The 26636-nt window shown below is 42.1% G+C and overlaps 1 protein-coding gene across 19 annotated transcripts in view; it reads left to right on the top strand.

Moving 5' to 3' along the window:
* FAM13A (family with sequence similarity 13 member A) overlaps window positions 1-26636 on the top strand; it is a 120323-nt gene that overhangs the window by 90518 nt on the left and 3169 nt on the right. For 9 of the 19 annotated variants that reach the window (XM_085544999.1, XM_085545004.1, XM_085544998.1 and 6 more), the window contains 11 exons: window positions 2336-2412; window positions 3147-3189; window positions 8469-8619; window positions 15368-15581; window positions 15894-16032; window positions 17116-17197; window positions 17331-17551; window positions 18898-18981; window positions 21095-21190; window positions 22678-22761; window positions 26099-26295. In XM_085544999.1, the coding sequence (XP_085401125.1) occupies window positions 2336-2412; window positions 3147-3189; window positions 8469-8619; window positions 15368-15581; window positions 15894-16032; window positions 17116-17197; window positions 17331-17551; window positions 18898-18981; window positions 21095-21190; window positions 22678-22761; window positions 26099-26295 (1388 nt within the window). The remainder of the gene's footprint in view (window positions 1-2335; window positions 2413-3146; window positions 3190-8468; window positions 8620-15367; window positions 15582-15893; window positions 16033-17115; window positions 17198-17330; window positions 17552-18897; window positions 18982-21094; window positions 21191-22677; window positions 22762-26098; window positions 26296-26636) is intronic. The other 10 variants (XM_085545009.1, XM_085545006.1, XM_085545007.1 and 7 more) reach the window with 5 other exon arrangements.

The raw sequence follows: 26636 nt of genomic DNA, 5'->3' as shown, positions 1-26636 counted from the left end.
ATGAAAGAGCACGTGCTTCTTATTTTGTGTCTTTGATTGTACTATGGGCTTGAAGGCAGGTGTACATCAAGTGCTTATACTCTTTTCTGTGCTTCTACTATGTACCCACACAATGCACAGCAGCATCAGTGTAAATAACAATTTGATTCAGTGTCCGGGGAAAGAAAGACCATCAAAAGTTTCCATTCAAAGTGTACACTGAGGACCTGAAAAACATTCCTAAATTCTTCAAAAGTTCCTGAAGGAAATGTCCTCAGTGTCTTGAAATGTCCTTACCTGTCTCCACTGGACTTTGCCCTGACCTTCATTTTTTGGGTCGTTTTTGAATTCTGGAGGGACAAAGGCTGAAAGCAACATATAACCGACTGACCTCACACAAAGAGCACTTTGGTTAAGATGATTATCCTGTCAGTATTGTCCTTGCTTGCTTTGCCAGAATTGTCACAGCGGAATTGTCAAATAGGAGCATGGTTATGAAATAGCCTGCAGAGAGTATGATGTTACTCTTTATGAAATAAAAGCGCAGGCTGCTCTTTAAGCTTTCATGAATGCGCTTATTTAATACTCACATATCTGAAACTGCCAGCAGGATGCGATGTGTGGTGGCTTAGCTTTCTTTTGGCTATATCTTTACCCTTAAAATAATAGGTTGGGTTAGCTACTTGAGGTATAACAGGACATAACCTGCTTTTGCTAATAGGACCTTCCCAGGAAAACAAGGTTGAGATGTTGTTGTTTCTTCCTCACCTTCTTTAATCTTCCATCTCTAGCAACAAAGCCTGAAAGAATATGTAGGACAGTGTGTAGAAGCTCTTCTCTTAGCTGTCTAAGCAAATCTGACTCAAAAGCTAAAGTCAGCAGTGGAAAAATGGTCAGTTCCATTGGTTCCAAGCAAAGGAACATTAAAAGCTTGTAACTGCACTTGAGTCACAGTAGCCAGGTTCCACTAGGATTTGGAGAATTTCATTAAGCAAGGCGAGAATAACTGAGCCATTTAACTCTACAGGGCTGGAGGTGCAGTGGGTGAGGGGAGGCTGTGGCTGCCCCAACAGCCACGCTCCTCTCCACTCACTTCCTTCCTCTTCCTTAAGAATATCAGAGTACAAGACCTCCTGTTCATGTGCCCAAAAGGGCAACATTCTGTTTTCAATCTGTACCTTTGGTGTGGTGTGCGCTGTTTTATTTCTTTAAGGCTTTTTTCAGGAGTGCACTCTAGTTACAGCACTGAGGCAGTTTTGAAGTGTATTTCCAATATGAAAGAACTCAGCACCAATCACTTCACTTCTGCTTACTTTCTTTTTTTCTTTTCTTTTCTTTCTTTTCTTTTTTCTTTTTTTTTCTTTTTCTTTTTTTTTTTTTTTTTTTTTGTAGATGCTCTATGACCAAGTCAATGTCAGCAGAAAGTGAAATAGAATTATTACATACAAACATAGTGTCTGTTACAGTTTATTTAAAATATATATATATTCCTATCAATTCAGATTATGGGTTTGATTTTTCCTGTGAATTTCACCATCAGTAAGCCACAAAGAGTATTGCTGCTTCTTTGTGCAGCATTTAATTCAGTTCATATTTCCAGAGTGACAGTTCTGTGTCCCCATTCTTCAGCAACTTTAAAATATCAAAATAGAACAGAAAACCACCTTTGAGCTTGCAGACAGAGAAATCCATGCTGACAGCATGTTTCACTGTTGAAATTTGTGGAAGAGTGAAACCAACAGCATAATTCCTTTGTATATTCATCAAGGACATACCAGAGTCCAGCTTGTCTTCGCAGTACTTTCTCAGGCACTCAGAGGACATCAGCCTTAATATTGCTAATGGTTACCAAGACAATTTCAGTGCATGTTGTTGTAATCAGTTGGATTTCTTGCCTTGCATTCATATTAGCACAGTTTAACATTACCTCTGTGCAGACAGCAGTGTCTGTATGCTCCTAATGACTTGAGAAGAGACTACGGAAGGGTTTGTCTAAGAAGGAATATTTTCTAAGATGAGCATAATTAATGCTGCTGGGAAGATGCTCTGGATTTTGGTACCTGCTCTGGCAGGACTTTTGCATAACCCAGGATTTCTTACTTGCTTAGTGTTTGTAAAATAGGAACTGTAGGATATCATTCAGCATTTTGAGGTCAACTGATGAAAGAGACAAAAGAAGCAGTGAGTAGTTGTTTCCACTGCAGGTTCTCTTATTATACGTGTACAACAGGCAGTAGTCTGATTGCTGTCTTGTTTCTAGCAGTCCTGTTGGATATTTCTGTATTTGATTAATGGCCTATGGTTTGAATCTGTTTCTCTCATGTATTTCACTGCTTTAACATTTACTGTATTGCAGAGTATGGAAAGCTTTAGCTCATCCAGGCCTATAGACAGAACAGGACCTGATGACATGGAAGTTTTATCTGAAGAAAGGTGATTTTCTTTTTCCTTTTTTTTTCTTTTAAATTGATTAAATATATGTACACTTTATTTCCCCCATGATTGTAGTACTCAGAGACAGAATATGAAGGTTACATTTAGTTATGCTGAAGAACAGTGTTACTTGTTACCATGTTAGCTTGAGATTGTATATGAGATTGTATATTGATAATTGAGATAGCAATTGTATGGAGTAACTGCTCACACTGTGTGGGCTCTAGCCCACACCGTATGATGTCAGCAAGTCTCTTCTCCCAGCCTATAAGGAACAACACAGAATTTGCTGGTGGTGTAGACTTGAAAAGAAGTTGAGCTGCAGGCATCTGAACCTGCATGCTCCTCACAGGAGACTGCACAGCAATCATGCATGTCTCACCTGGCCTTCTGATTGGGAGTCAGCCCCTTTTTTTTTGCTCCACTCTCCTATGACAGCTGTATAACAGCTGCACTTTGCTCTCCTAGTACGACATTTCTCTCCACAAATATGCTTGTTGTGAAAGGTGTGTTTGTTTGTATTAAAGGTACAAATAGCTCCTAAGAAACAAAACAGATAGCTTAGCATCTTGAAGTGCTGTAAGCCAGCATCCCATTTAATGAAATGCATCAGCAAATGTGGAGTATCTGAAATATTTGAAAACTTGGGTGTCCAGGAGTCATGGTTGCTTTTACTGTAAGACAAGCATGGTTTTGTTTTGTAATATGTTGATTGTTTTTGTTTTGTTTTGTAGCAAAGAAAGTGAAAGCGGTGAGGGTTTTTTCAGGCACTCTCAGGTTGGTAATTTTTTTTTTCCCCATTTCAGTTTTGTGGACTCTAAATGGGCTTTTTATTGAGTAGAAACAAGTAGTTAGGCATGTTCTATATTCCCAGTGAAACATTGTTGCTCCCAGAGAAGTGGAGTTAGTGTTTGCTTTTTCTTTCCCTTCCCTCTCCTTTTTTACTTACATAAAAGGCTCTCAACCCTTGATGAGCCTGAAAGCATCTGCTTCAGTCCCTTCAATCCCTCCTTGCCGAAACTAGAAGCGTGAGCTGAAGTCAAGTACCATTTTGAGTGACTATGAGTTCCTTTGCAGTCATTGTGAATAGAGTGTGTAACTGATTATCTCTCAGGGTAGCAAGATTAGCTTGTGTCTTTTGATGTATCTAAAATAATTTTCATCTTTTATTTACAATTTCTCCAGTGTGGCTTGTTATCTGATAATGCAGGTGTCCCTGATTGTTTGTCCTACAAAACTGGATTGACTCCTGCTTCTCTCTGAGGGCTGGTGGTTGGAGTGAATGTCAGGAGGGAAATAAAAGGGAATTTGGCATTTGTGTCAACAACTTTTTTTCTGATTTTCCATTTCTGTTCAGCACTCACCTCCTGCATCTGCTTGGTGGTTTTCCATCCTAACTTCTCATTAAAGAGAAGACTAAAGTGTTTGGGTGAGCACCTTTGAAGCCACCAGTTTATCTTTGCCTGATATACCTCTAGACATTCAAAACAGTAGGCAAAGTTACCTGAGGCACCTCTGCCTCAATTGTGCACCATTTTAGAGGAGAACTCTATAACAGCTGTAGACAGCTCTGTCATCTGTGACCAGCTGGAGTTAATGGAGGGCTGTGAGTAATTTTAAACTGGCCTTCTCAAGTTTTGTTTTGAGTTGTTGGTGTTTTGTTTTGCTTGTTTGTTTTGACTGGTTGATTTTTTGTTGCTGCAGGGGTAATCTTTTTTTCTTCCTTCCTTCCTTTCTTTCTAGCAGGGAAGGTACAAGATCTGACAAGCAATGAAGTAGCTGCCCCTCTGAAGGGGTGCTCAGCACTTGCTTTGATCACTGCTTTGGTTAGGCTTAGCCAGATCTTCTGCTTTGCTCCCAGAGAGTCATTAATCCCCAGGTTTCCTGCACATGGCAGAGCTAATTCCTGGCAGCTCAGACTCATGTGCTGTTGTATTTCCCAGAATACAAACTCGGCAACACCTCCAAATTCTTCTTGTATACGAAGAAGGTGCTGTTAATGCCACACCACAGAGTGCTTCCATTCAACTTTTAAATTAGTCTGGAGGAGATCTGTTTAAATAGATATGAAATTGTGGTCTTAAAAATAAACTCATTAGGAAGAGTTTAAAATTCAGTACTAATTGTGGGAGGATATGTAGCCATAACCCTCATAACCCATAAATCTCATAGGAGATGGCATTATTATAGGAATTACAAGGTCAAGAAAACATTACGTTCCGGCATAGTAGTTTTACATTCCTTGTCCCTTAAAAGCCTTTTTCTTAGGGCAGCTTAAAAATAGACCTTTTGTAACAGATATTTGGAATGAGGAAGGGACTTAGTTAATTCTTTCTCACTAGATCTGAAGATTATAGGAGAGGTATTTGGAATCTCTTCTAGCTATTGTTTATGCAGACCTAGGGCAGTAAAAATACCTTGAAGCATAGGTCCTGAATGAGTTTTGAGTGGTTTTGTAGCATTCGTTATCATCTGCCCTTACCTTGCCCTCGTTATCTGCTTGGGCTCCAGTATGAAAATAAGTAGTTTCTAATACCCAAGTTTTGTTAAGAGAAATTGTCCTGAGCAGAACTGAATGTGACTTACTCAGTAAAAGTCTGCATGAAGCCTGAGACCCACACTCAAAGAAACATTGTTTACCACAATGTTGCCTGTACTTAGAATGTAATAACACATAAATGTTTGTCAACTTGTTAATTGTTGATGACATTCAGGTAATTTACATAGTCTGGAAACCAGAAAAACTTGAACTTCTTTGTCTGGTGGCAAAGCAAGAAGACAACTGCAGAAGTTTTCCACCTGATAACTTTGGCCACAGAATCCACTTTCATTACCAAGCTCTTCTGCAGACAAGAGTACACATTGTGGAGAGTTAAATTGCACTTATTTTCAGAAAATACTTGAGGGTAGGTTATTCTTTGTTAATGTAGCAAGGTACTTAGTTTTCAAGATTGACCCAGCACTGCAACAAGTGTAGGTGAGAGATGGCATGACTCAGGATTAAGGTGCAAGAGTGACTGAATTCTTGCATTGAATTATATTATCAGGAGATGCTTAAGAATAGTTCTTGCTGGTGGTTGCAATGGATGATCAGATGTTGGGGAAGTATATCTTTTGTATAAAATTTGTTTAAATCCACATAGAACTGAACAGAACACAACTTCCTCCTGATCTGAATTCAAAGATCTGTTTCCATTTATTTCTAGCTGCTGGAGCTACTCTTTATGCTGAATCTCCTTTGGAGCAGAGATAATGAAAGCAGCAGAATTATTCCCAGGTTATTTACATCTGTAGTTATTAGTAACGGCAAGGCATGACTACAGAAGCAGTTTCTAAAAAGCATAGTCAGGTGCCTAGTTTAACATTTCTTGTAGTCACTTATGTAATATGTGCAATGCAGCATGGCTGCCAACTGCTGCTGAGAGTATTAAGTCGCTGCCCCTTTGATCTATGAGAAACAGTGGCACATCTTTTCCTAAAGCAAGGTAGCTCTGCCTTGATTTTTGTCCTGGAGGTTGGGAACTGGTGGCATCAGGAAATCAAATAGGAAAGTAAGCAATGAGGATCCTGAATTACCTACCAATTTGTGAGTTTTAATTCAAAGGTTTAACATCTTCCTTCTTGTGTCTCCTGGGTTTACACCAGCATTGTTCTTTGGAGCACCCAATGATTTATTCATTGTATTAGAGACTACATCACTGAGCAAGTGAGCACAGAAAGGACAGTCACTGGCTGCAGGCACAGCACAGGCCTGATTTAAAACATTTCCGACAACTGAAATGACTTTACGAGGAAGACGTGCATATAACCTTCCCAATATATCTGTAGTGGAAATGTTTACACATCTGGAAGAATGTCCTTTTATCTGCTACTAACATCTTTTCAGGGTCACGATAAGTCAGGAGATTGTACACTTTGTAGAAAGATATTTAGTTCTGTAATTACTATCAGTGGTGGTAATGATAGAATGTTTTGAGGTTTCTTCCTTTGAAATAGTTAAAATGTAGGTAAGCTCTTCACACTTGTTACATGCTGTTCTTAATAGCATCAATTTGAAGCTTATCTCTTGATTTCTTTCAGCCTTAAAGAACTGTGCTGGCAATTTAAATGCAGTTTATAAACTGGTACAGTTTGTTCTCTAGCAAGTGCAAAATACTGCCTGTTTCTGGCCACTGGCCAGTCTTTCTGTTTATAATGTACACTGACTATTTAGATTCTGGCAGGAAAAGGAAATAAGATTTCACTGAACCTTAAAGAAATATTTAAGTCCTCCCAACCTAGAAGCAGCTTAAAAGTTGTTGAGTGGTGAATTAGCATTTTTCCATGTACAGCTTTCACAATAACCACATTGGTAATCAGATTTAGCGTCAATCTGTACGAGTTATTAGTGCCTTGGCAAGCTGTCATTTGGTGTTTCCTTTTGTTATAATGTTTTAAAACGGTGATTTATTGAAATGAAAAGGAAATACAAACCTTATACAAATACAATGCAGAACAGCGTTCATCATCCAGGTAGATGGGACTGAATCCAGATAAAAACATTCTTCATGCAATGTGTGAATTGGGCAGGTTTTTTTTTCCCTCTCTGCGTGAAGATTATGTGCTTTTCTCAGCTCAGAGGGCAAAAAGAAAACAGCATACCAGCTTTATGGATATGGGGAAAAAAAAACCTGACATGTGCCTTACTGACATCCGCTAAGAATATTGATTTGGTACAGTTTGGCCATGCTTCAGGGTTTACAGGAAAAAGAAGTTCAAATGTTGAAGTTACTTTCTTTAGACACATTTTCTAAACAAATTATCCCAAGCTGATTGTAAATGGATTATCAAAATACCTATGGGGAAAAAGTCTGTGTGTTGCTTACCTGCTAGACTGTATTTGGGAGGGAAACGCCTCAGCTGTCCTTACCAAGACCAAACGCTTCACGTTCAAGTGTAATACTATCCATTCGCATGGCTCTGTGTCTGCCGAGTTTAGACGTGTCCCACTACGTGTTTATGCACATGCTTTACTCTTCCTGTTCCCCACGGCCCTCTGCAAGCCATTACAGCTCGTTTATTTTATTGTGGTCAAACTGTCTGTGTCACGAAGCCCCGTTCCAGTGCACACGCAGTGTACCTGGGCTATGGGGATGGCTGAGATTTTTCCACAAAAGCACACACCGTGTGGTGTGTCAGGATGAGTAGCGGTGAGACAAACAGCAGTTACCTCTAGGTAGCATTAAATTATGAATCATTTACTTGACAGCATTCTACCGTTTGTTTTTTGTTGTTGTTTTTTCTCAAGTCGTTGGATGCTTGTGTGAATTTTTTGGCTCATTCCCAGAGTCCGCACTGCTTTCCAGCTGAGATGCCAAACCCCACTGCCGTTTGGATTTGCGCAACACTGCTTTAATACCCAGAACTCCTCCATAAATAGTTCTGCTCTCCCCACGCCCAGCTAGAAAACAACCACAGGAAATCGGGGAATGTGCAGCCTGCACAGCTTAGCTGGCACTAATTGATCTGAGCCAGCACAGCCTGCATGAGACCATTTGTATACGTAGCCTGCACTGCTTGCTCTCTGCAGCTGCTACCACAGGAGCTCCAGTGCCTGCTTTTTAGGAGACCACGTATTGCCTCAGCCTTGCAGCAGCATTTTTGTTGCCGTTCCAAGGAGTTGCTCCTGTAGGAACTCTTTGCAGCCTCCTCTTCCCTCTCCCTTCCTCCCTGCAGTCCTCCCTCCCTTTTCACCCCAATCAATCAGCAGAGGCTTTTTCAGCTGCATGCGGTTGTCAGGGCAGGCAGCCTCGGGAATTTGCTGTGGCTTTCTGAAGAAGGGAAAATTCAAGGAAGGAAAATAGACAGATGTTTTTATCAATGTGAGTGATTGGTACGTAGGGGTCACTGCAAAGGGCTTTGAATTTGGAACTGGAAACGTCAGGTTCTTTTTATTTTGACCTTTTTATTTAAAAGTGTGAGCTTACTGCTGCTGTGACTGCAGGGATTTTTTTCCCTTCCTCTTCATCTTGAAATATTTTTCTTTTCTTTCTTTCCTCATTTCTGTGGGAATATAGCAGCCTTCAAGTATGAAGATTCAAGAACACCCAAGCATTCCTGAAAACAAGCTGCAAAGAAATCAAGATTCTGATGATCAGGAAAACAGCTTTGTGTCAGAAGTGCCTCGGCTGGATTTGACAACGCTGTGTGATGACAACAACTGGGAAGGTAGGGTTTGTTTCATGGCTGTTCAGACGAGGTAAAAGAGAGAAGGAAACCTCCGTGGGCTGGATATATCTTTATGTGCTGAAGTTCCTTTGCCAAAAACAACAGGAAAGCAATTTTGTCCTGAATATGGAACTGAAAGTTTGGAGAAATTGGAAGTGAAATTCTAAATATTTACTAGTTCCACTTGTCCCTTTGAGAAAGAAAATACACTGTTTTATTCTTTAAGTTACATTCATGTACTATTTGGTACTGTAAGTTCCTGTGTGCTTTGGATTAGAATATTTCTTGATGGCTGGTTGCTTGACTGCTAAGCTGGAGCTCTAAGTAATAGTGCTTTCTTAAAAGAAACAATATTTCACAGTCAGGAAGGAACGTTCTTCTTTCTCTCTATTCTTTTACTTTGGTTGTTATTTGGAAGTAAAGATTCAGATGTGTAAAGAACAGCTGGGGAAAAAAATGGCTGCCTATCTAGTACTTTGTACCTTGATAACTCTTACAAACAATATCTTTTGGATGTATGCTGTGAAAAAGTTGTGATCATAGGTTCAAAGGGCAATGTGAAATTGCTTGTGATTTAAATACTTTAATACATTTCATTAGCACTCATCTTCAGAGTGTATGCTTACTTGTCTTTTTCACTGACTTAGGTTAGAGAATGAAATCTGTTGTGCACAGTATGAGTGTTGTGAACTTCCTTTTCATTTGAAATGGAGGGGAACTGAAGGAGTCCAGTATGTCTGGGATCAGAGCCCTTCTCTCTTACTGAGTGTTAATTGCCTTTCTACAAGCAGGAGTTGTTGTGCTCGTTTGTGTTTTTGCAGTGAGAGAGAGGCTTTGACAGGGAAGAAATGGGAAGATGCAAGCATTGTATTGTAATAGTCAAAGTAAGAGGGGAAAATGTATAACTGTAGTTTATTAATCTAAAAGGGAGCACTGAGAAGTTCTCTGGTCCTGTCTTCACAAAGCACATACCTTGATATATTTTGACTTTCTGCCTAGTCGTAACACCTTGAGCATGTGTAAATAAAAGCCACACACCCTGGCTGCTTTTGATGCATCCAGGCAGCCAGTCACCATGGACAGTAGAGAGTTGCTCCGCTTGCTTATTAGCGGGGATTCCCTGGGTGATATCACCAGGCGTGTGGCGCAGCTGATCAAAGCGGTGCGGAAGGGCTCCCGCGGGGCCTTGGCTGCCCTGGTGTTGGTGAGGTGCCAATCAGCACGGTCCCGCAGGGCTTTGGGCCGGGAGAGCACGTCTGTGTTCCCAGAGGTGATGTGTGGCTGCAGCCATCATGTGAACCTTTGGAAAGAAAGACTTTTTTTTTTCTCCTCCGTGCACGCCTGTGGCAAGCAGTGTTACTAATGGGAGTCATATGAGCATGTGAAGGGCAGAACACAGCTCTCTTCTGTCTGACAGAGGTTTTCCCATAGTGTGAAATACGTTGCACCTCAGTACAAATCCCTCTTTGTAGGTGTGCTCTTGTGTTTGGTTCCCAGATTTCTTGCACTGCAAATATGAAACAGGATTTATGAGTGCCTGTGACTGCATCTGAGAGTGCTTCTTTCAGATTCTTCCTCCATTTTGTTTGAATGTTTTTCACAAGAGGAAGAGGTGGGCAGCTGCAAACAAATCAGCTCTAGAGTGAGAGAGATGTGATCTCCTAGAACACTTGCTTACCAGAATCACCATTTGGTTGATGCAGGTTTGAATGCAGCAAAATGGTGGCTTGTATATCTGAGCAAGGAGGTAGGAAAGATTCTGTATCTGTGGGTGTGAAATTAAGCTTTCTAAAGCCACAAGGGGATCAGTGCTTACCTCAACTTTGGGAGCATTTCTACTGCTAGTGGCAGAGGCTGTCAGTGAGCCAGCCTATGCAAGGTGGGGCTGTGCCGCTCATGCACAGCCCCAACAGGCCAGGCACTGTCCCTTCCCTGCCAGCATGCATCACTCAGGCCTTTATACATCTAATCTGGGCCCTTACTGCACCTCTGTCCCTTCCCCGGTGGAAAGAGAGAGGCCCTGTGTCTTCAGCTGCAGTAATGACAAGTTATTTGCTTTGCCTTTGGGGTGGGTTCCTTTGCAAGAACTACTGCAGGAGATGCAGGGTGAGGTGTGAGCAGGCCCCTGGCAAGAAGCATCTGCATGCTGAGGGGGTGGCACCATCAGCTGTAGCTGTCACTGCCTCTGCACACAGGCTGAGGAACAGCCCTGGAGAATGGGCACAGAATTACATAAGGCAGCCTTGTCTGCTGACTAGCTCTTATTCTTCACTCAGGCAGACTTCCTATCATGTTGAGACCAAAGCTGTCATAAAGAACACTAATTCAGGGGCACTGAACTGCGATAGCTTTCACATGAGCTGGTAGGGTTATTCTAGAAATAATTTTTACCTGATTATTTTTGAGATTCACTACACAGCCAGACTTGTATACAAGAGGAGAGATGAGCTACACTTATACAGGATGCGTTCCCTTTGCTGAGGATTGTGTTGGATTTGAATGCCATGAGTGGGAAGGACACAGTGTTCTCTCAGAATCCAGTGCTATTGTGCAGAATTCTTACCAAATGCTGCTAATTCAAGCAACAGATTTTGCTATCCTGCCCTCAAGGAAAAATCTGGAAGTATGTTGCTCTCCTAACAGTGGCTGGCCCTGTCACCAGCTCAGAGATGAACAGATAGTTGAGTAAGTTGATCTGATGTGTGATTGCTGCCTATGTCGCCTCGTTACTGAGGTTTTAAGAGCTCTGTAGATGAAATTTGAAGCAAAGTTTGCAGCTACAAGCACTTACGAAACAATCAGCAATCGTTTTTCTTTCTAGACTGAAAGCAGAAGTTTAACATGAATAAGCATTCTCCTCAGTTTTGAGAACCCCAGAATTGTAGCACTAAGACCCTGGGGGTGAAGCTGATCTCCAAATAGCTTTGAGACGGATTTAATTGATGCTTTCCCATGAAAAGAAGCAGGGTAATGAGAAGGAAAAGTGTACAGCAAGAGAAACAACGTTGTAGGATTGTTTTTGACAGTAGGCTTAGGTCAGTGTGTTTGTGTGCAACAGACATAAATCAAAAGGTGGTGAAACATGCTGCGTTTTTATCACTGTATGTAGAAATGAATAATTGCATTGTTTACGGATTTCATTTTATGACAGCAGTATTAAAAAAAAAAAAAAGAAAACATTGTTTGTTATGGTGCAACACCATTAGCAAATTGCAAAATTGTCTGGATAGCTAGGAAATGGTTCATCTCACTGACAAAGTAAGGTAGCTCCTTGTTTGGGCCATTCTTTTCAATTTACTTAAGAGAAGAATAGGACAGTGCTGTTTAAGGACGTAAAACACATTGTTACTGACCAAGCGAGTGTTTTGAGGCTTTGAATTGCTATATTCGTTCCATTATTTAGTGCTAGGACCTCAGGTGCTGTAATTAGTTTAGGTTTTTTAATCCCTCCAGACCTACTTCAGTTCACAGCAGTGAAGATTTTAGCCTCCTGGGGCTGTCATACATCAGCTGTATGGCTAGAGAGGAGAACACGAGCCTTTTGCTGGCTGTACCCCCCCCAGTAAGCCTGTCACAGATAAACAGCAGAACTATTAAAGAAGAAATAGAAAGTCAGTCTTGACAGCAGGATGGCATGGAGCTGACCAATAATAACCCCCACTGAATTTGATAACATCCATTTTTCTTCTTGCCTGATAGAGGCTTATTAATAAGGCCTGTCCTTTGTGTGGCAGGTAGGTAGAGAGGCTGTGCTGCAACAGACGTGAATGCCTACAGAATTTTGTAGGGCAACACCTGGCAGATGGCTAACAGCTTTGTTAAAAGATTAGCTGATTGTGAGACTGGAGAGGAGTGCTTCACTGCTGAGCGTGATGCAGGCTTCATACCGGTGTATTTCACTATTGTGAATAAAATAAGTACATAGAAAGAATATAGAGACTTTCTCAGCAAGAGGGATCTGTTCAAGATGAAAGAGTGTGGGTCAAGTCAGCAGCAAAGAAAAGGCAAAGCATGTACATTTTTTACTGAGATTTGTATTCGCTTAGCAGAAATAGACACAGTATTAAAACTAATAACAAGTACTTCAAACCTCAACTGTGAAGTCCAGGAATTTAGCAGCCTTAGGAAAGGGCTTAAAACTTTTATGTATGTATCTTCTGTAAATAAATAACAAAAGAGACTGTGGCTTCTGTTGGACAGGTTTGGGTTGATTGCTCACTATCAAAAAGGGAAGCTTCTTCCCCTGAGTGGGTTTCTATTTGTTTGTGCAGTGCAAGTTTCTGGCACCTCACCCATATAAAGAACAGGACAGCCAGTCTGTAACTCTGATCCAGTTCATGGTCTGATGTAGATAAGATCTGTAATTCTAAATAACTAAATATGTTTCTTTATTATTTGCTTTGTTCCTTTTGTTTATGTCCCTTTGTTCCCGTGTTTATATGTTCTTCAATTATATGTTCGGGGGGGAGGAGGGAAGCATCGTTACTCATTCTGTGTCCAGATGAGGTTTTTCTTATAAACACATATAATCAGCAAAGGAAACAACATGCCCATAGAGTCTTAGGAATGAGAATTAAAACCAGCTGATTTTCTATAGCAAGCTTTTCTTATGTCAAGTCTCAAATTTGACTTCTCCTTTTAGGATATTTTTTTCCTTATCCCTTTATACGCTTTATCATTTTGGATTCAACTTTTGGGCACTACATACATTCGCCTTAGGATAAAATCACATGCATCGTGCATGCTTGGTAATGGCTTTTTTGTGTGTTTTTTTTTGTGTGTTTTTTTTTTTTTTTTAACTGGTGTGGTAGAAGCTTTATTTGGTTACTGCTAAATATAATCCTGATTTCTCCTAAGTTTATTCCATCTGCGTAAATCCCATGAGGGTGTGATTTAATGATTTCCAAGAGCAAATTCTGTTTTGGTGTGAGGGTATTCCAAAAACTGGCAATGAAAAATGTCTGGAAGAATTGCAAGTGTCACTTACTTCATTCCTGCTAGTCAGATGTATCAGATTTGTTCCATTCTTGTTATCAGCCATTAATTTGCTGCAAGATATCATGCGAGGGCCTGAAATTTTGAGATTCAAGAAAGGGTCAGAGGCCAAAATATCACTGTTTGGATGAATGATTTGCCCCTAGTTTCCTCTTTGGTCATATTAGGTATCTTGAGAAGTTTTTTTCAGTTATTAGGTACCATCAGGGTGAACACAGCTTAAAAAAGGCTCACATTCCAGAAATTACCTGGGGGAAATATAGGCTGTGTGAGCTTTCCAATCCATGACAATGCGACCTATGTCCATCTGAGTTTTGCACACCTCATTAATGCAGCCCCTGTGAGCACTTGTATGTGCCAAGAATGTGCTTCACTTATCATAACGCTTGAGAGGTGCAAAAACCTCCAGCCATCCCTTTCAGGATAAGATGTCGGTTTGCATGCAGCACCAATCTCTAAGCCAAGGCATTCCACTTAAATTCATGGACTGAAGAAGAAGGGAAAAGGAGGAGAGTAACCTTCATTGCAGCAGAATGCCTCCGAGACAGCCATTCCTGAGCTATGGATGATCTCATGCTGCCTGAGCTGTACCTAGAGAAGAGTAATGCAAGATTCTGTAAGGGAGTCCCCACAGACCCCATTCTGAGCTATGAAAGTCTTAACCTTGTTCAACAGAAGGAAATACTGCTTTTAGTTCAAAACATTTCTGGCTTCAAAAGCCTCTTCTCTTTGTGAAACAAGAGCAGACGTGCTAGGCACAGGAAATACTGAGTCCATAGCTCTGAGACTGGTCTGGGAGCTTTCTATAAGGTTTTTGTTTTGTTACTTGACTCTAGAACTCTTTGTTAGGTTTATAAGTTCAAGGCCTGGCTCTTAAACTGTTTAATCCCGTGGTGCTAAGTAGGAGCATGCAAATCAGCTTAGTAAACTATCTGAACAGAAAACGTTCGACTCCTTATGGCATCTGGAGGGAGCTGTCACAAGATTGAGGCGATTGTTTTCTGTAGGCTCCAGTATGTGAAGCAGTAACACTAAATTGGGCTTCCATTTTTCTCCCACCCCACCATCTCCCTGTATGGCATTGCTTTTACTTCCAGCTAAGCATTTCCTCATTCTTCTGCCATGCAGCAGGATAAAGCAGCAGGTTTACATATGAAAAAGAGGAAAAATAAGCCCACGTGACTGCTGGGTGCACTAAAGAACTGGTAGTAGCACAGTGAGGCAATCTTCCCTTACAGGCTGGAAAAACATGCTTCCTTCTAGTCTTTGAATTTCCAGCCATGTGTGGCAGGGTTGTGTTGGGGAACAGGAGGACAATTACTGTGCTGCTCATTTGCAGCATTTGTATGGCCTAAAACTGAGAAGCTTCTTCCTATAGCAAGCTTGCCTCTTTTATCCTGCCATGTGCCAATAATTCTGTTCTATCCCAGAGTTATTTCCTTAAAGGTAGTGGTTGGTGATACCTTCTCTTGGTGTCAATCCATGGTAATTCCAGCCAGATTATGGATACAGCTTTGTGTTGCACCCAGCAGATTATTTATGCTTGTATAGAGCATCCACTGTGACCAGGCAATGTTTTGCATTACTTTGCACAGTGGCAGCTGTGAATAATGACTCAGTGAATACCTGACACTGACAACAAGTAATCATTTAGGAAAGCGGGGTCATGATATGACATTAGAAATGTTGTCTGGAATCTACGGTACTTGTAAAACAAAAATGATAAGACTGCTCTTTGTCTTCCTGTTCCTAGAGCCCATCCCTGCACTTTCTTCCTGGCAGCGAGATGGCTTAGACTCAGAAGAGGCTCGGCTTTCCCCACAGGCTGGTCGATTAATTCGCCAGCTCCTGGATGAGGACAGTGATCCTATGCTGTCTCCTCGCTTCTATGCCTATGGACAGAGCCAACAGTACCTGGATGATACAGAAGTGCCTCCTTCCCCTCCCAATTCTCATTCGTTTATGAGGTGGGTTGTGATTTCTCTGTGGTGAGTCTGATCTGGCTTCTGATCGTACTGTCAGGAAACAGCTGTTTTAAGAAAAGTTCTTGGTAACTGATCATTTCAGGGTTTTTGAATTAATATCTAGAGAGTTGCTGTTCCTGAAAGAGGCTGTGACAGCATCCTCTTGTTCTGTCTGTCATTAGACAGTAACCAACATAAGTTTCTCACTTCCGTGGGATTTGCCTTTATTTACACAAAGTGTAAGTGTCCTTCTGAGAGAGAAGATGTACTGCAGCTGTTTGGATAAACCCTTTCTGTAATCTCTGCTCTTGGTAGGAGGCGGAGTTCTTCTTTGGGATCTTATGAAGATGATAGAGAAGACCTTACCCCTGCACAGCTTACCCGGAGGATTCAGGGACTGAAGAAAAAAATCAGGAAGTTTGAGGACAAATTCGAGGAGGAGAGGAAATACAGAGTGAGTCTCTACTCAAGCATTCGTAGGGAGAGGTGTAAGGTGGCTAGAAAGGGAGGAGACGCTGGGGGAGCCTGTCAAACATATACAGAGAGTCTGTGTATGGGAAACTGGTAATCACAGCCTGAACCTCTGATTAATCAGTTGAGGTAAGTGTTGGGTCAGCTGTGGGAGCAGAGGTGATGGTAATTCAGCTGTGCTCCAAGACCTCATTTAAGGGCTGACCACCACTAAGGCAGTATCTCTTGGAGATTGCTCCCTGGTGGAGCATTTCCCAGTGACGCATCTGTATCGGTGAGTTTTTCCTCTTAAATAACCTTTTGAATATCTGTTACCGTCTTTGTTACCATCTTTGTTACCACCTTTGTATCGTTCCACCTTACAGCCTGGGAGTATTTAAACAATGTAAAGGAAAATGTAATGCTGCTCCAAAAATGACAACATGCATCCATACCAAGCAAATTAACTTTCGTGGCGTTTTTTGGACGGCCAGTGTAGTACAAGAGAGTCTCACAAGCTCATGGAATTTTGATCACTGCTTTATACAGCGAGGGTGTAGGAATAGCTATTTTAAGTTTTGCATTTGTTTATTTATTAAGTTTTACTTAATAAGAGGAACAATTGTGCATCTCATTTGCATGATGGTAATTCCAGGACACCGGCACACTGCATAGTAGAGAAGAGCAGCCTTCTTTGCTCCTCAGCAAGGAACCATAGTCAAGTGCTGCTGAGCAGTAGCCATGTTCTTTACTCTTTATTCTTGACGTGCCCTTCGGAGGGACAGAAAGCTTTTAAAGGAGCTAAAGCTTCATATGTGTGTATCTTTGGTGATCTAAGGATGGTAATGAAAGGGTCTTGCATCAGTCTTGCAGTGCCTTGAGAGACAATGCTGTGACAGGGAGGGCAATCAAAGCAAGGTCTGAACTGGATAGGTCAGACGTGTGCAGGCACCAGTCAGTAGCCTGTACTCATGCTCTGTGCGGTGTCCCAATCCCGTTCATCCCCTGTTTAGTGACACAGGCTTGTTTCAGTGGGTCACTCCTGTTGATTTAATACAGATTCAGCATGACTGTTCTTTCCTTCCAGCCTTCCCACAGTGACAAAGCAGCTAATCCTGAAGTGCTCAAATGGACAAATGATTTGGCCAAATTCCGAAAGCAACTTAAAGGTGAGCAGTCACTGTTGATGTACCTTCTGGGGGCACCTGGACTTGGTCTTGTTTAAATTTGATGGTAGACAGTGTTTCTTTCACATTTTTAAGAAGAGAAATTATTTCTCTTCCCCTAAATGTCCCTTTTTAGAGACTAAGCTGAAGATATCGGAGGAAGACCTGGGTCCTGTGGTGCGTCAGCGAAGCAACACGCTCCCAAAGAGCTTTGGTTCTCAGCTTGAAAAGGAAGATGACAAGAAACAAGACCTGTCAGATAAATCCGCCAAACCTGCTGTGGAAGTGACCCTTGATTCTATCCAGAAGAAGCTTCAGGAAAAACGAACAGAGACAAACCGACCCGAGGATATAAAGGTACGATATATGTTGATCAGATTTAGGCCTTTCAAGTACAAGCCCTTAACTCATGGCTGCCCTGTCAGTTGTGAAAGTCTTGTGATCTTTTACATTTCATCACAAAGTCTACAACTTCAACTCTGGGCTTAATTGCTTTCGCCTCTTTCCCAGTGCCTTTGCTATCTATATTGGGTTTTTTTCCCACAGTTCTATTTCTACAGAATGGCATTGTGTTCTTTTTCTGATTCTCACAGACTCCATGTAACAGTTCTGAACTGCTGTTATACCCAAAAGCTTTTGGCATAGTTCTGAGTCTTCCAGTGGTTCTCAAGATTAGGTCACTGATTTTCTTCTAGATCATTCCAAAGCTGAATGCTCTTGTGGGTTGTTTTTTTTTTTTAATCATTTTTTATTATTGCATTTTATCATTGCTTTTCTGAGTGCCACACTGAGCTCAGCTAGTTCCTGTAATCTCTGAGGGTTGTCGGCAGAGAGTTCTTTGTGTCTGATGTTGCTGGTTCTCTGGTTTTTGGGCAGCCTTGTAAATGAAGTCCTTGAGTCTGCTGACGTGTGAATTGTGCAGTACTCCGTGAAAGAGGAGTAGACAGCAATATCTTTGTTTATTAGATTTACAGAAGTGTTTGGCTGTTTTCTGAAGGTAGCAAGAATCAACAGCCTGAGCTTTTTAAGGTCTCTGAAAGTATTTGGTGCAGCAATAGAGAGAGAAGGTTTGGTATCAGTCATGTTTGGTGGATGAGCTCTGGAAAACTGAGGGAAGTGTCTTCCAACTGTCTGCCTGCCCTTTTTTGTTGTTGTTGTTTTTTGGCTTCATCCCCTCAGCCTGTCAGCCAGAGCTTTTCACTTGATAGCAGAATTTGGCAGAAAGAAACTGTCTGACTGCGCTTCATTTCTGTTAAGTGTGTTTGTAGTAGTCAAAGCAAAAATGACAGGCTTTGCAAGAGGTACTGGAGCTTGTCTCAGGTTTGGAAGACAAGGAGGAGCATGCATTTTGTTGCTGGACTTACGACTCAGATCCTTCTAAGTGAAGAACAGCCACCGTCACTAGAAGTTATTTAACACTGTTTGTTCAAAGCACACAGAAAAGATGAATCCCCCTTAAGTACCTACAGCATTTTCACACACAAAGGTTATTTAGTTTCAGTTTGCCTGCATTGTATATAGGGCTCCACTCATGGTAAGTCTTTCCAGCAATATTGTTGGGTAAGAGGAACTAGAAAGCAGAGATGAGTCTTCAAAACATTAATGACAAAATGATAATGACTTTGGTTAGGCTGTAAATTAGTATTGTCTGTGTCCTGAACTCTGACATTTTCTTCCTCCTCTCTCTGCGCTGTGTTTTATAGGACATGACAAGAGATCAGATAGCAGCCGAGAAAGTGGCTCTTCAGAAAGCCCTGCTGTATTATGAAAGCATTCATGGCAGACCGGTATGTACAGCAGCATTTTTTCAAAATACATCTTTGTGTGTCTTTGTCTGTTGTAAATGACTGCCCTAGTGCTCCTTCACTGTCACAAACTCTAAACTTCTTGCTGTTCTAAACATAAATACATCATTTAATTACCACCCAATTACCACGTCATTACCACTGACATGTTACTCTTGGCAAGGTGGTGCCTGCACACAGGGCTGGATGTGGAAGATACCTCTGAGTCTACAGCCTGAATGAAGCTCAGTGCACATTATTTTTGCATCAAGCTTGCCAGGATCCACAGACATTCAGTCTGAGGCCCAGCTGATTCACCAGTTTTACCAGGGATCCAGTATGAGCAGGAACGGCTTTGCATGGACCCCCATCGTGCCAAAAATTTGTCCATTTGCTACTATTAATGACTAACTGGAAGACAGGTGTGCAAGCACTGCACCTTCTCAGAGAAGCTGTATCGTTCCCTGAGTACCACACTATTTGTGAGGAGGCACCTGTATTTTTGTATTTGCACAATCCTTTTATGCCAGAGGATTCACAAAATAGTTTGTCTCCTGAGTGCCATGACAGAGGTTGAGATTTTCTTTGCCTTAGCAGACATTCTTCGTGAAGTACTAATATTGCATAGGCACATATGCCAGTAGGTGAAAACAGCATGGTTGTATGAGAGGATGTGACATTTTATTACAGTATAAAATAGCAAAAGGCCAGCGCATCCACTTAACCTTGTCCAGCAGAGTCAGAGCTGGAGTCTGCTTTTAGTATCACAATAATGTAAATCAACAGGTGACATCTTGTTAAAGTAAACTCACTTAAATTTGTTTAAAAACTCACTTTAAATCTGTTTTAAAAAGGCTGTCACATCAGCATAGCTTCCTCCCAGCACTTTTTGATGCTTTATTTATACAGCCACTTTTTAATTTGCTTTTTAAATAAGCAGTCTATACCAAGCAACATGGAGTCACGTAACAAGAAAGACTGCAGCTGATCAGCTTTTGCTGTTCCCAGCTCCTGGCACTGCAGCAGTGGAAAAGTACTGAAAGCTTGAGGAGAATGGGGTGTAGTTCAGCCAAGTTGGGTTGTTGTTTTTTGTGTTGCTTTTTTTTCTTTTTCTTTTTTTTTTTTTAGATATTTAACTAAACAAGACAAACAATGGAGTTCAGATTTAGTGCAGCTGGGTCTTTCTGCACCAGTGACAGGCAAACCTGGAGAGGTAGAACTGAACTGCTTTAGTTAAGCCAAAAAGTTCATTTCTGCAGAAATTCTTGAGCTGCTCTCACAAATGCAGGCAATGATCTCTTCCTCGGCTGCTGCCGCTTGCCGCACAGAGCGTGCTCCACAGTTATGTCAAAGGCTCTGTTATTCTGACAGCTTTTTTTTTGCATTTTGATGTTTTCCAAAAATACATTCGGGTTTTGCTGGTATTACGCTTAACTAGGGAGACAGTTTGCCCATGTGCAAAACGTTTGCTCTCAGTTTGCTTTCTGGTTAAATGTTCTGGTGCACGTCCGCAAGGCTGACTCAGGCCCCTTGCGCTGAACTTCCTTGCTTAAATTAATTCTTTGTATTCTTCCTCCATAGTGATATTCAGAGTCAGAAGCCCGTCATTTATATTTTCCTATTCCTAAACGTGCCTTAGGGATCTCCATCCATTCCAAGGCTCATGTTTATTTTCCCATACAGAACAGATGTATTTACCTACTTTGAAATGTCATGAAGTGAAGGTTTGTTTGTTATTTTCTTATTAAGGAATTATTGTATATTGAAGAAGTGAGATCCCAGTTTCTTTACAGCTGCTACATAGCTGGACAGGCCTTTGCTTTCCCACACTAGCTGTTGTCTGTTAAGCCTTCTCTTCTGCACAATATTGTTGAGGTTTTTGGCTTAGCATGGATCTGAATGAAAACCAGAAAGCAACACTAGCAGTTTGCAGCACTCAGACTAAGGAGGGAGCACAAGTACTTCTGCATTTCCAGTTTCCGTACTAGTGCTGTTAGCATGTAATCATTATGAAATTCCCTTAAGTCCTCTGGCTAACAGTAATCACAAGCACGTACATTGTAGAATGGAGCATCTGCTGCAGCCCTCACGGTTCTCATTTCTTTTTTCTTTACAGGTTACCAAAAATGAACGACAGGTGATGAAGCCACTGTATGACAGGTATCGCTTGGTCAAGCAGATCCTCTCCAGAGCCAACACCATCCCTATCATTGTGAGTAGAACTTTCTTTTAGGAGGTCTTGCTTAGCGTTAGAGCTGAGGTATACAGCGTAATCAATAAGGCCAATTCCTCCCTTACATCTCAAAGACCAATCAAAGGAGCGGGTCGGTGACGTACTACAGTCAGATAACGCTGGTCAGGGGTCTCTAGTGCCCACTCACGAGCCATGAGACACATCTCACCTTTTGTTGTTTCTCACCTTTCCATTGGGCTGCTGCTGTTATTTCATCATCTTATGTTTGGCTACAGCATCACTTCCCTTTCCTTACTGGTCTATTCAGAACTCTGGGTCTTCATGTTTTTTGGTTACCTGGGGCTGTATGTTGGGAGTACAGACCTGTGTGAGTCCCAGGACAGGCACTAGTCTCTTTGGCTGAGAGAAAGGGACAATACACTGATATTGAAGAGATCCTGCAAGTAGTGGATGCCCCCTCCATCCAGGTGGTGCTTTAGCAAGGTAATATTGACACCAGCATGGAATCCAATGCACTCCTTTAGGGAGCAAACACGGTATCTCAAATTCTGGACAGCTTGTGTAGGCCATTTTTAAAGAATTTTTCAACCCAAGTATATACCAAGAATCTTCTTGGCCTGTCTAAAGAAAGAGAATTGTTTGATCTTGGTTCCTTTTTACCCTGTCATGTGCGACCTCTTACTGTTCTTGCTGATGTCCTGGCTGCTTTTTGTAGACTGCTTCCTGAACTGAATGGACTGGCAGAGCATTACTTGAGTGCAGTCAGTCACACTGACATGTGAGTTTTTTTCTGCACACGTGGTGGCAGGTGGTCCTGCATTTAAAACGAAAGCTGCTCCTCTCTGAATATGCAAAGTACTCCCCAAAATGTGAACTGTAAAGATGGTGCTGTCTCTCAGATGGAAGAAACCCTTCATCTGTGTGTTGGCAGTTTAAGATAAAGCTCACAAAAGAAAGCTCAGGTCCTGTTAGGCATGAAACTGAAGTTGCACACTGGCTAGAACAAGAGAGATGAGACTGGCTTTCCCCAGTCCCTTATAATAAGAAGAGTGAGAGATTCACACACAGAGGCAGAATACATTTGAAAGTCTGTCACGAAGCACTTGATTGGAAAGTCAGCCTCCTGGAAAGCAAAGCTGGAGAGTCCAGCTGGGCTTACATGGTAGCTCTGGAGAGCCAAGCAAGTCTGTGTGTGTGTGCGTGTCTGTGCAAAGGCCTTGGGTTGGGGGGTTATTTTCTTTGTAGTTCCTGCCCAGCCAGTATTCCAGCATCCAAGCTTTTTTCTTGCGTGTTTAGCAGTGATGTCCCTTGCTAAGCAACATCTTGAGGGAAAACAGTCCAAGATGCAAAGTGTTTGCCAGGCGTATTTTTGTTCTTTAAGAAATGGATTTCTCCTGATGGTCTGGCAGTGAGCTGAGCGAATGAGCGGGTGAGAATGATCTGAGAGCAGGTGGCGGAAGAGAAAGGGTTTCATAATGTAACGTACTTGTTAACACCTGTCACAGGGTTCCCCCTCCAGCAAGCGGAGAAGCCCTTTGCTGCAACCAATTATCGAGGGCGAAACTGCTTCCTTCTTCAAGGAGATAAAGGTGAAGACCTCCAGCTGCTAACTAATTGCTCAGTTTGCATCAATTTTCCCCTTATATCAATGAAAGAGAATGATTGATTTTTATTTTTTTTCCATCAGTGTTGATTTTTTTGCAGTGTGTCTTCCTGAAAAATCAGTAGCTGCTTTAAGCCTGTCCAGTTCTGATCAAATTCTTCCCTTGTTGTAGATAAGACTACAATACTCCCTTGGCTTTGTCTTCTTTCCCTTCTCCCTTCCTTGCACATAATGTATTTTACTTTGCTAAAAACCTCACACTTATCCTTTGCACTTTGGCTTGGTGGTTTGTTGTTTTTTTCCCCTTGCTTTCTCCTTCCTCTTTAACAACACTAACTTATTTTGCAATAGTTTCTCTCACTCCAACGCTCTGTGGCTTGCACACAACACCGTGGCTGGAATGAGATCTCACAAAACTAACACACACACATGGAGCCAACCAGGCATTTACAGGTTCTGTATCTTCTGCTGTTCACATACTTATTTTATCCAGGGCTCTTCCACCACCTTGTAGGCAGTACTTCTAACCAAGTCACACAAGGATGGAAGGAACGACACAGTCATGTTTGTTAATGCTGTCAGATTTGGATGATGGAATTGTTGTGATGCTCTTATTCCACTGTAGTGAGAGCTTGTGGCGGTGAATCTGCTACAATATTGGTTCTTTTTCCTCTGAGAAGGGATGTCCTGCTGTCAGCCCAGACAGGCAGCATGGGGCTGGGCCCTGCCTTGCATTTGTTACCACTACAGTGTAGGAGTGCTTCAGTAGAGTTGGCTTATCCAAACATAGGTGGTGTTTGGTGTAGGTACTGCAGAAGAGGACATCCAAGATGATTCTGTGATGAAGCAGTTACAGCAGTTTGCATATCAGTGGACTACCCAAGGCCTGTGTTCATTGAAGCTGGGTTGCAGACTGAAGCACGTAGAACTGCTGTTCAGAGGCTGGTTAACAAACACAGAGCTCTCTCTGGTCTGCAGCAGTGCTCTGGATTGGGTTATTTGATTGACTGCGGTATTTCTGTCTTTCACCCGTGTTTGCAACTGGAGTCAAAGCTCTCAAGTGTGGTGATCTGTGGTGACTAGCGAGGTGAATGCTGCAGCAGGGCAGCAACTCACTGGTTTCCTACGGAGAGCACAAACGTGGAGAGCTGTGGTGTTGCTCTCATTAAGCCCATTAATGCTGAAATGCCAATTAGCACTTACTGGGGGACCTGTGAAGCTGCGTGCAGCAGCTTTTCACTGAAGTTCACTCGGAATTAAGCAGAGGAAATTTTCCCCCTCTATGAGTCCATCATGGACTGAGCACTGCCGGTGTTGAGGCGCACCTGATTCTGTTGTTTTCCTGGTGTGTTTTGTAAAGCATTTGGGAGAGCTGGATAAAAGCTTAAACCACGGCGTGAGGTGCCACTTTGTGTGTATGTTTGGACAGAATATCTTGCATATTGTCTGTGTTTAGAGACTGGGAGTACTGCTGTGGGGTTACTCTGGAGGTTTTATATTTGTAGCTCTGGAAGCGTTATATGTCTCACAACTGCCTAAAGAACCTCACAGATGCAAGCCAAACGGAGCTAGTCTATGAAGATAATTTTGGTTAGAATGTAAATGGCACTGTAGGCTTAAAATAAGATTTCCATATGGGACACCTTCTAAGCAATGGTTCTTGATGAGATTTTTGTTTTTAATTGCTCCTTCATTTTAAATAGTGAAATGCTTTAAGAGGTCTTGTAATGGCCAGATGTGTTTTTGTTTTATCTAAACAAGTGAGATTTCTGCACTGTCTTTTCCTCCCGTGGGCTTTCTTTGGCAGGAGGCTCATTCCTGAGCTGTGGGCCGTGTGCCCTGGAGCGAGACAAGCAAGCCAGCTTATTATGCCAGCCCTGGTTGGCTACCATGGGCTTATGGGTGTCCTTGGGGAAGAGACTACTACCAGATATGCAGATTCAAGTTATGTGGATGCTTTGCTTCTCTCTTTGGGAAAAATATGCTTCTATGAATAAGCAAGGTGCTCCTGGACTTACCTTAGCTCAAAAAGTCTATAGGGAGTGGAATCAGGAACAGGTTACCTGGGAGGGCTACAGAGAAGTTGTCCAAGCAGCCAGGGATCAGGCTGGGTGAGCTAAAACCCTGACAGAATTAAATCTAGACAGGGACAAAAAGAGGAACAAGAAGAAATTCTACAGGGCAAGTAGCAACAGGACGAGGAAATGGCTTTAAACTGGTAGATTTAGACTAGATGTCAGGAATAAATTCTTTACTGTGAGGGTGGTGAGACTGGAACAGGTTGCCCAGCGAGGTTATGGATGCTCCCTGCCTTGGAAGCATTCAAGGCCGGGTTGGATGGGGCTGTGAGCAACCTGCTCTATGGGAGGTGTCCCTGCCTACAGCAGCAGGTTGGAACCACATGGTCTTAAAGCTCCCTTCCAACCCAAACCATTCAATGATTTATTACTTTATTCCAACCTCATGCCTTAAATTAAAGTTGAAATCTGCCTTTTAGAAAGTTTTCTGAAAGGAAGAGAAACCTGGGTCCCGTTTCCTGAAAATAACAAATGATTTCTGGATGGTATCACATGACAAGGCCTATGTTTGAGAACTCTACAGATTAGCAAACAGCACGTGACTTCCAAAAGTTGTGCCTTTAAATTGTAGGGGAAAAAAACTGAACATGACCCATCTGTCCATGTACTTTGGGGAAATGACTCTGGACAAAGTGTTTCCACTCCAGTTTTCAGTGTGCTGCAGCTATATGGCATAGATCTGCAGTTGGAACCATGTTAGTAACAGGGGGCCTTTATAGCCAATTATATCCAGTATTTGGCTTTAGAAAGACCCCTCTGAGCTCATTGGTAGCACTGTAAGATCTGGGGTCCTGAACTCAGCCTTTAGAGAGAGCTGTTGAGATGTATCTTATGAAAGAGTGCTTGTTTTAACCTGATGGTCCGTATGCTGCCTGGTAGAGACAAGCAGAGGATGGCAGGTATGCTTTAGACTGTATGCATTACAGCTGTAATTGGTTTTACCTGTATCGGAATATAAGAATTAAAGCAACAGGTTGCTGAGAAAGCTAGATCTTTTTTCCTACTCTGTTTTGCTGCTTTGGGTCTCCGTAACCAATCTGAGTTGATTTCTCTGATATGCTCTGGGTACAGCGCGTCTTCCTGGTGATATCCTGGTGTACTGTATTGCTTAGCAATTCAAGTGCTTGCTTGCTCTGCTTATTCACTTCTTTTCGTATCTGTTCCCAGTGCATGCGGTGAAAGGAGATGCTTCTGAGATGAGAAGCAACTTACTATGTGATGGGGGTGTTCTGTCCCTCTCTGTAGGAGGAAGAGGAGGGCTCTGAGGAGGACAGCAATGTGAAACCAGACTTCACAATTACAATGAAAACAGATTTCAGCGTGCGTAGCTTCTTGGATCAACTAGAAGATGATGCCGACGGCTTTGTTTCCCCAGTGGACGATAAGATACCATCAAGGAGCAACCAGGATATGGGGCTTTCAAATCTCCATGAAGCATCCATGTATGTTGTCCAATTTTTTTTGCACTTCATTTTTAAATGCAGTAGACCCCCTGTATGAAAGGGTACGGGAGAAAACTCCCCTGTCCTCAGAGTGATATCTGACATTTATAACCTTTGGAATCTTGGGCTAAATAGTACCTCCACTCGAGCTGCCATCATTGGCGAGCCTTTACCATTGAAACAAGCCCTGTACTCTCCAAGGCTTTTCTGTTTTTGGAGACATGCAGTTGAACTCCTTTTTCTAGGTCTAAGCACCCAGATGCACTGTGTACAAACCCAGGTGTCAGCCCTCATTCATGGCCATCCAACCTCAATCCCATAAAAGTCACCAAAACCAGATC

This window comes from Coturnix japonica, chromosome 4, assembly GCF_054131305.1.
Source record: "Coturnix japonica strain WE chromosome 4, WE-NBRP24, whole genome shotgun sequence".
Lineage (NCBI taxonomy): Eukaryota > Metazoa > Chordata > Aves > Galliformes > Phasianidae > Coturnix > Coturnix japonica.
The sequence above is the reverse complement of the archived record's forward strand: the minus strand, read 5'-3'. Positions and strand labels throughout refer to the sequence as shown.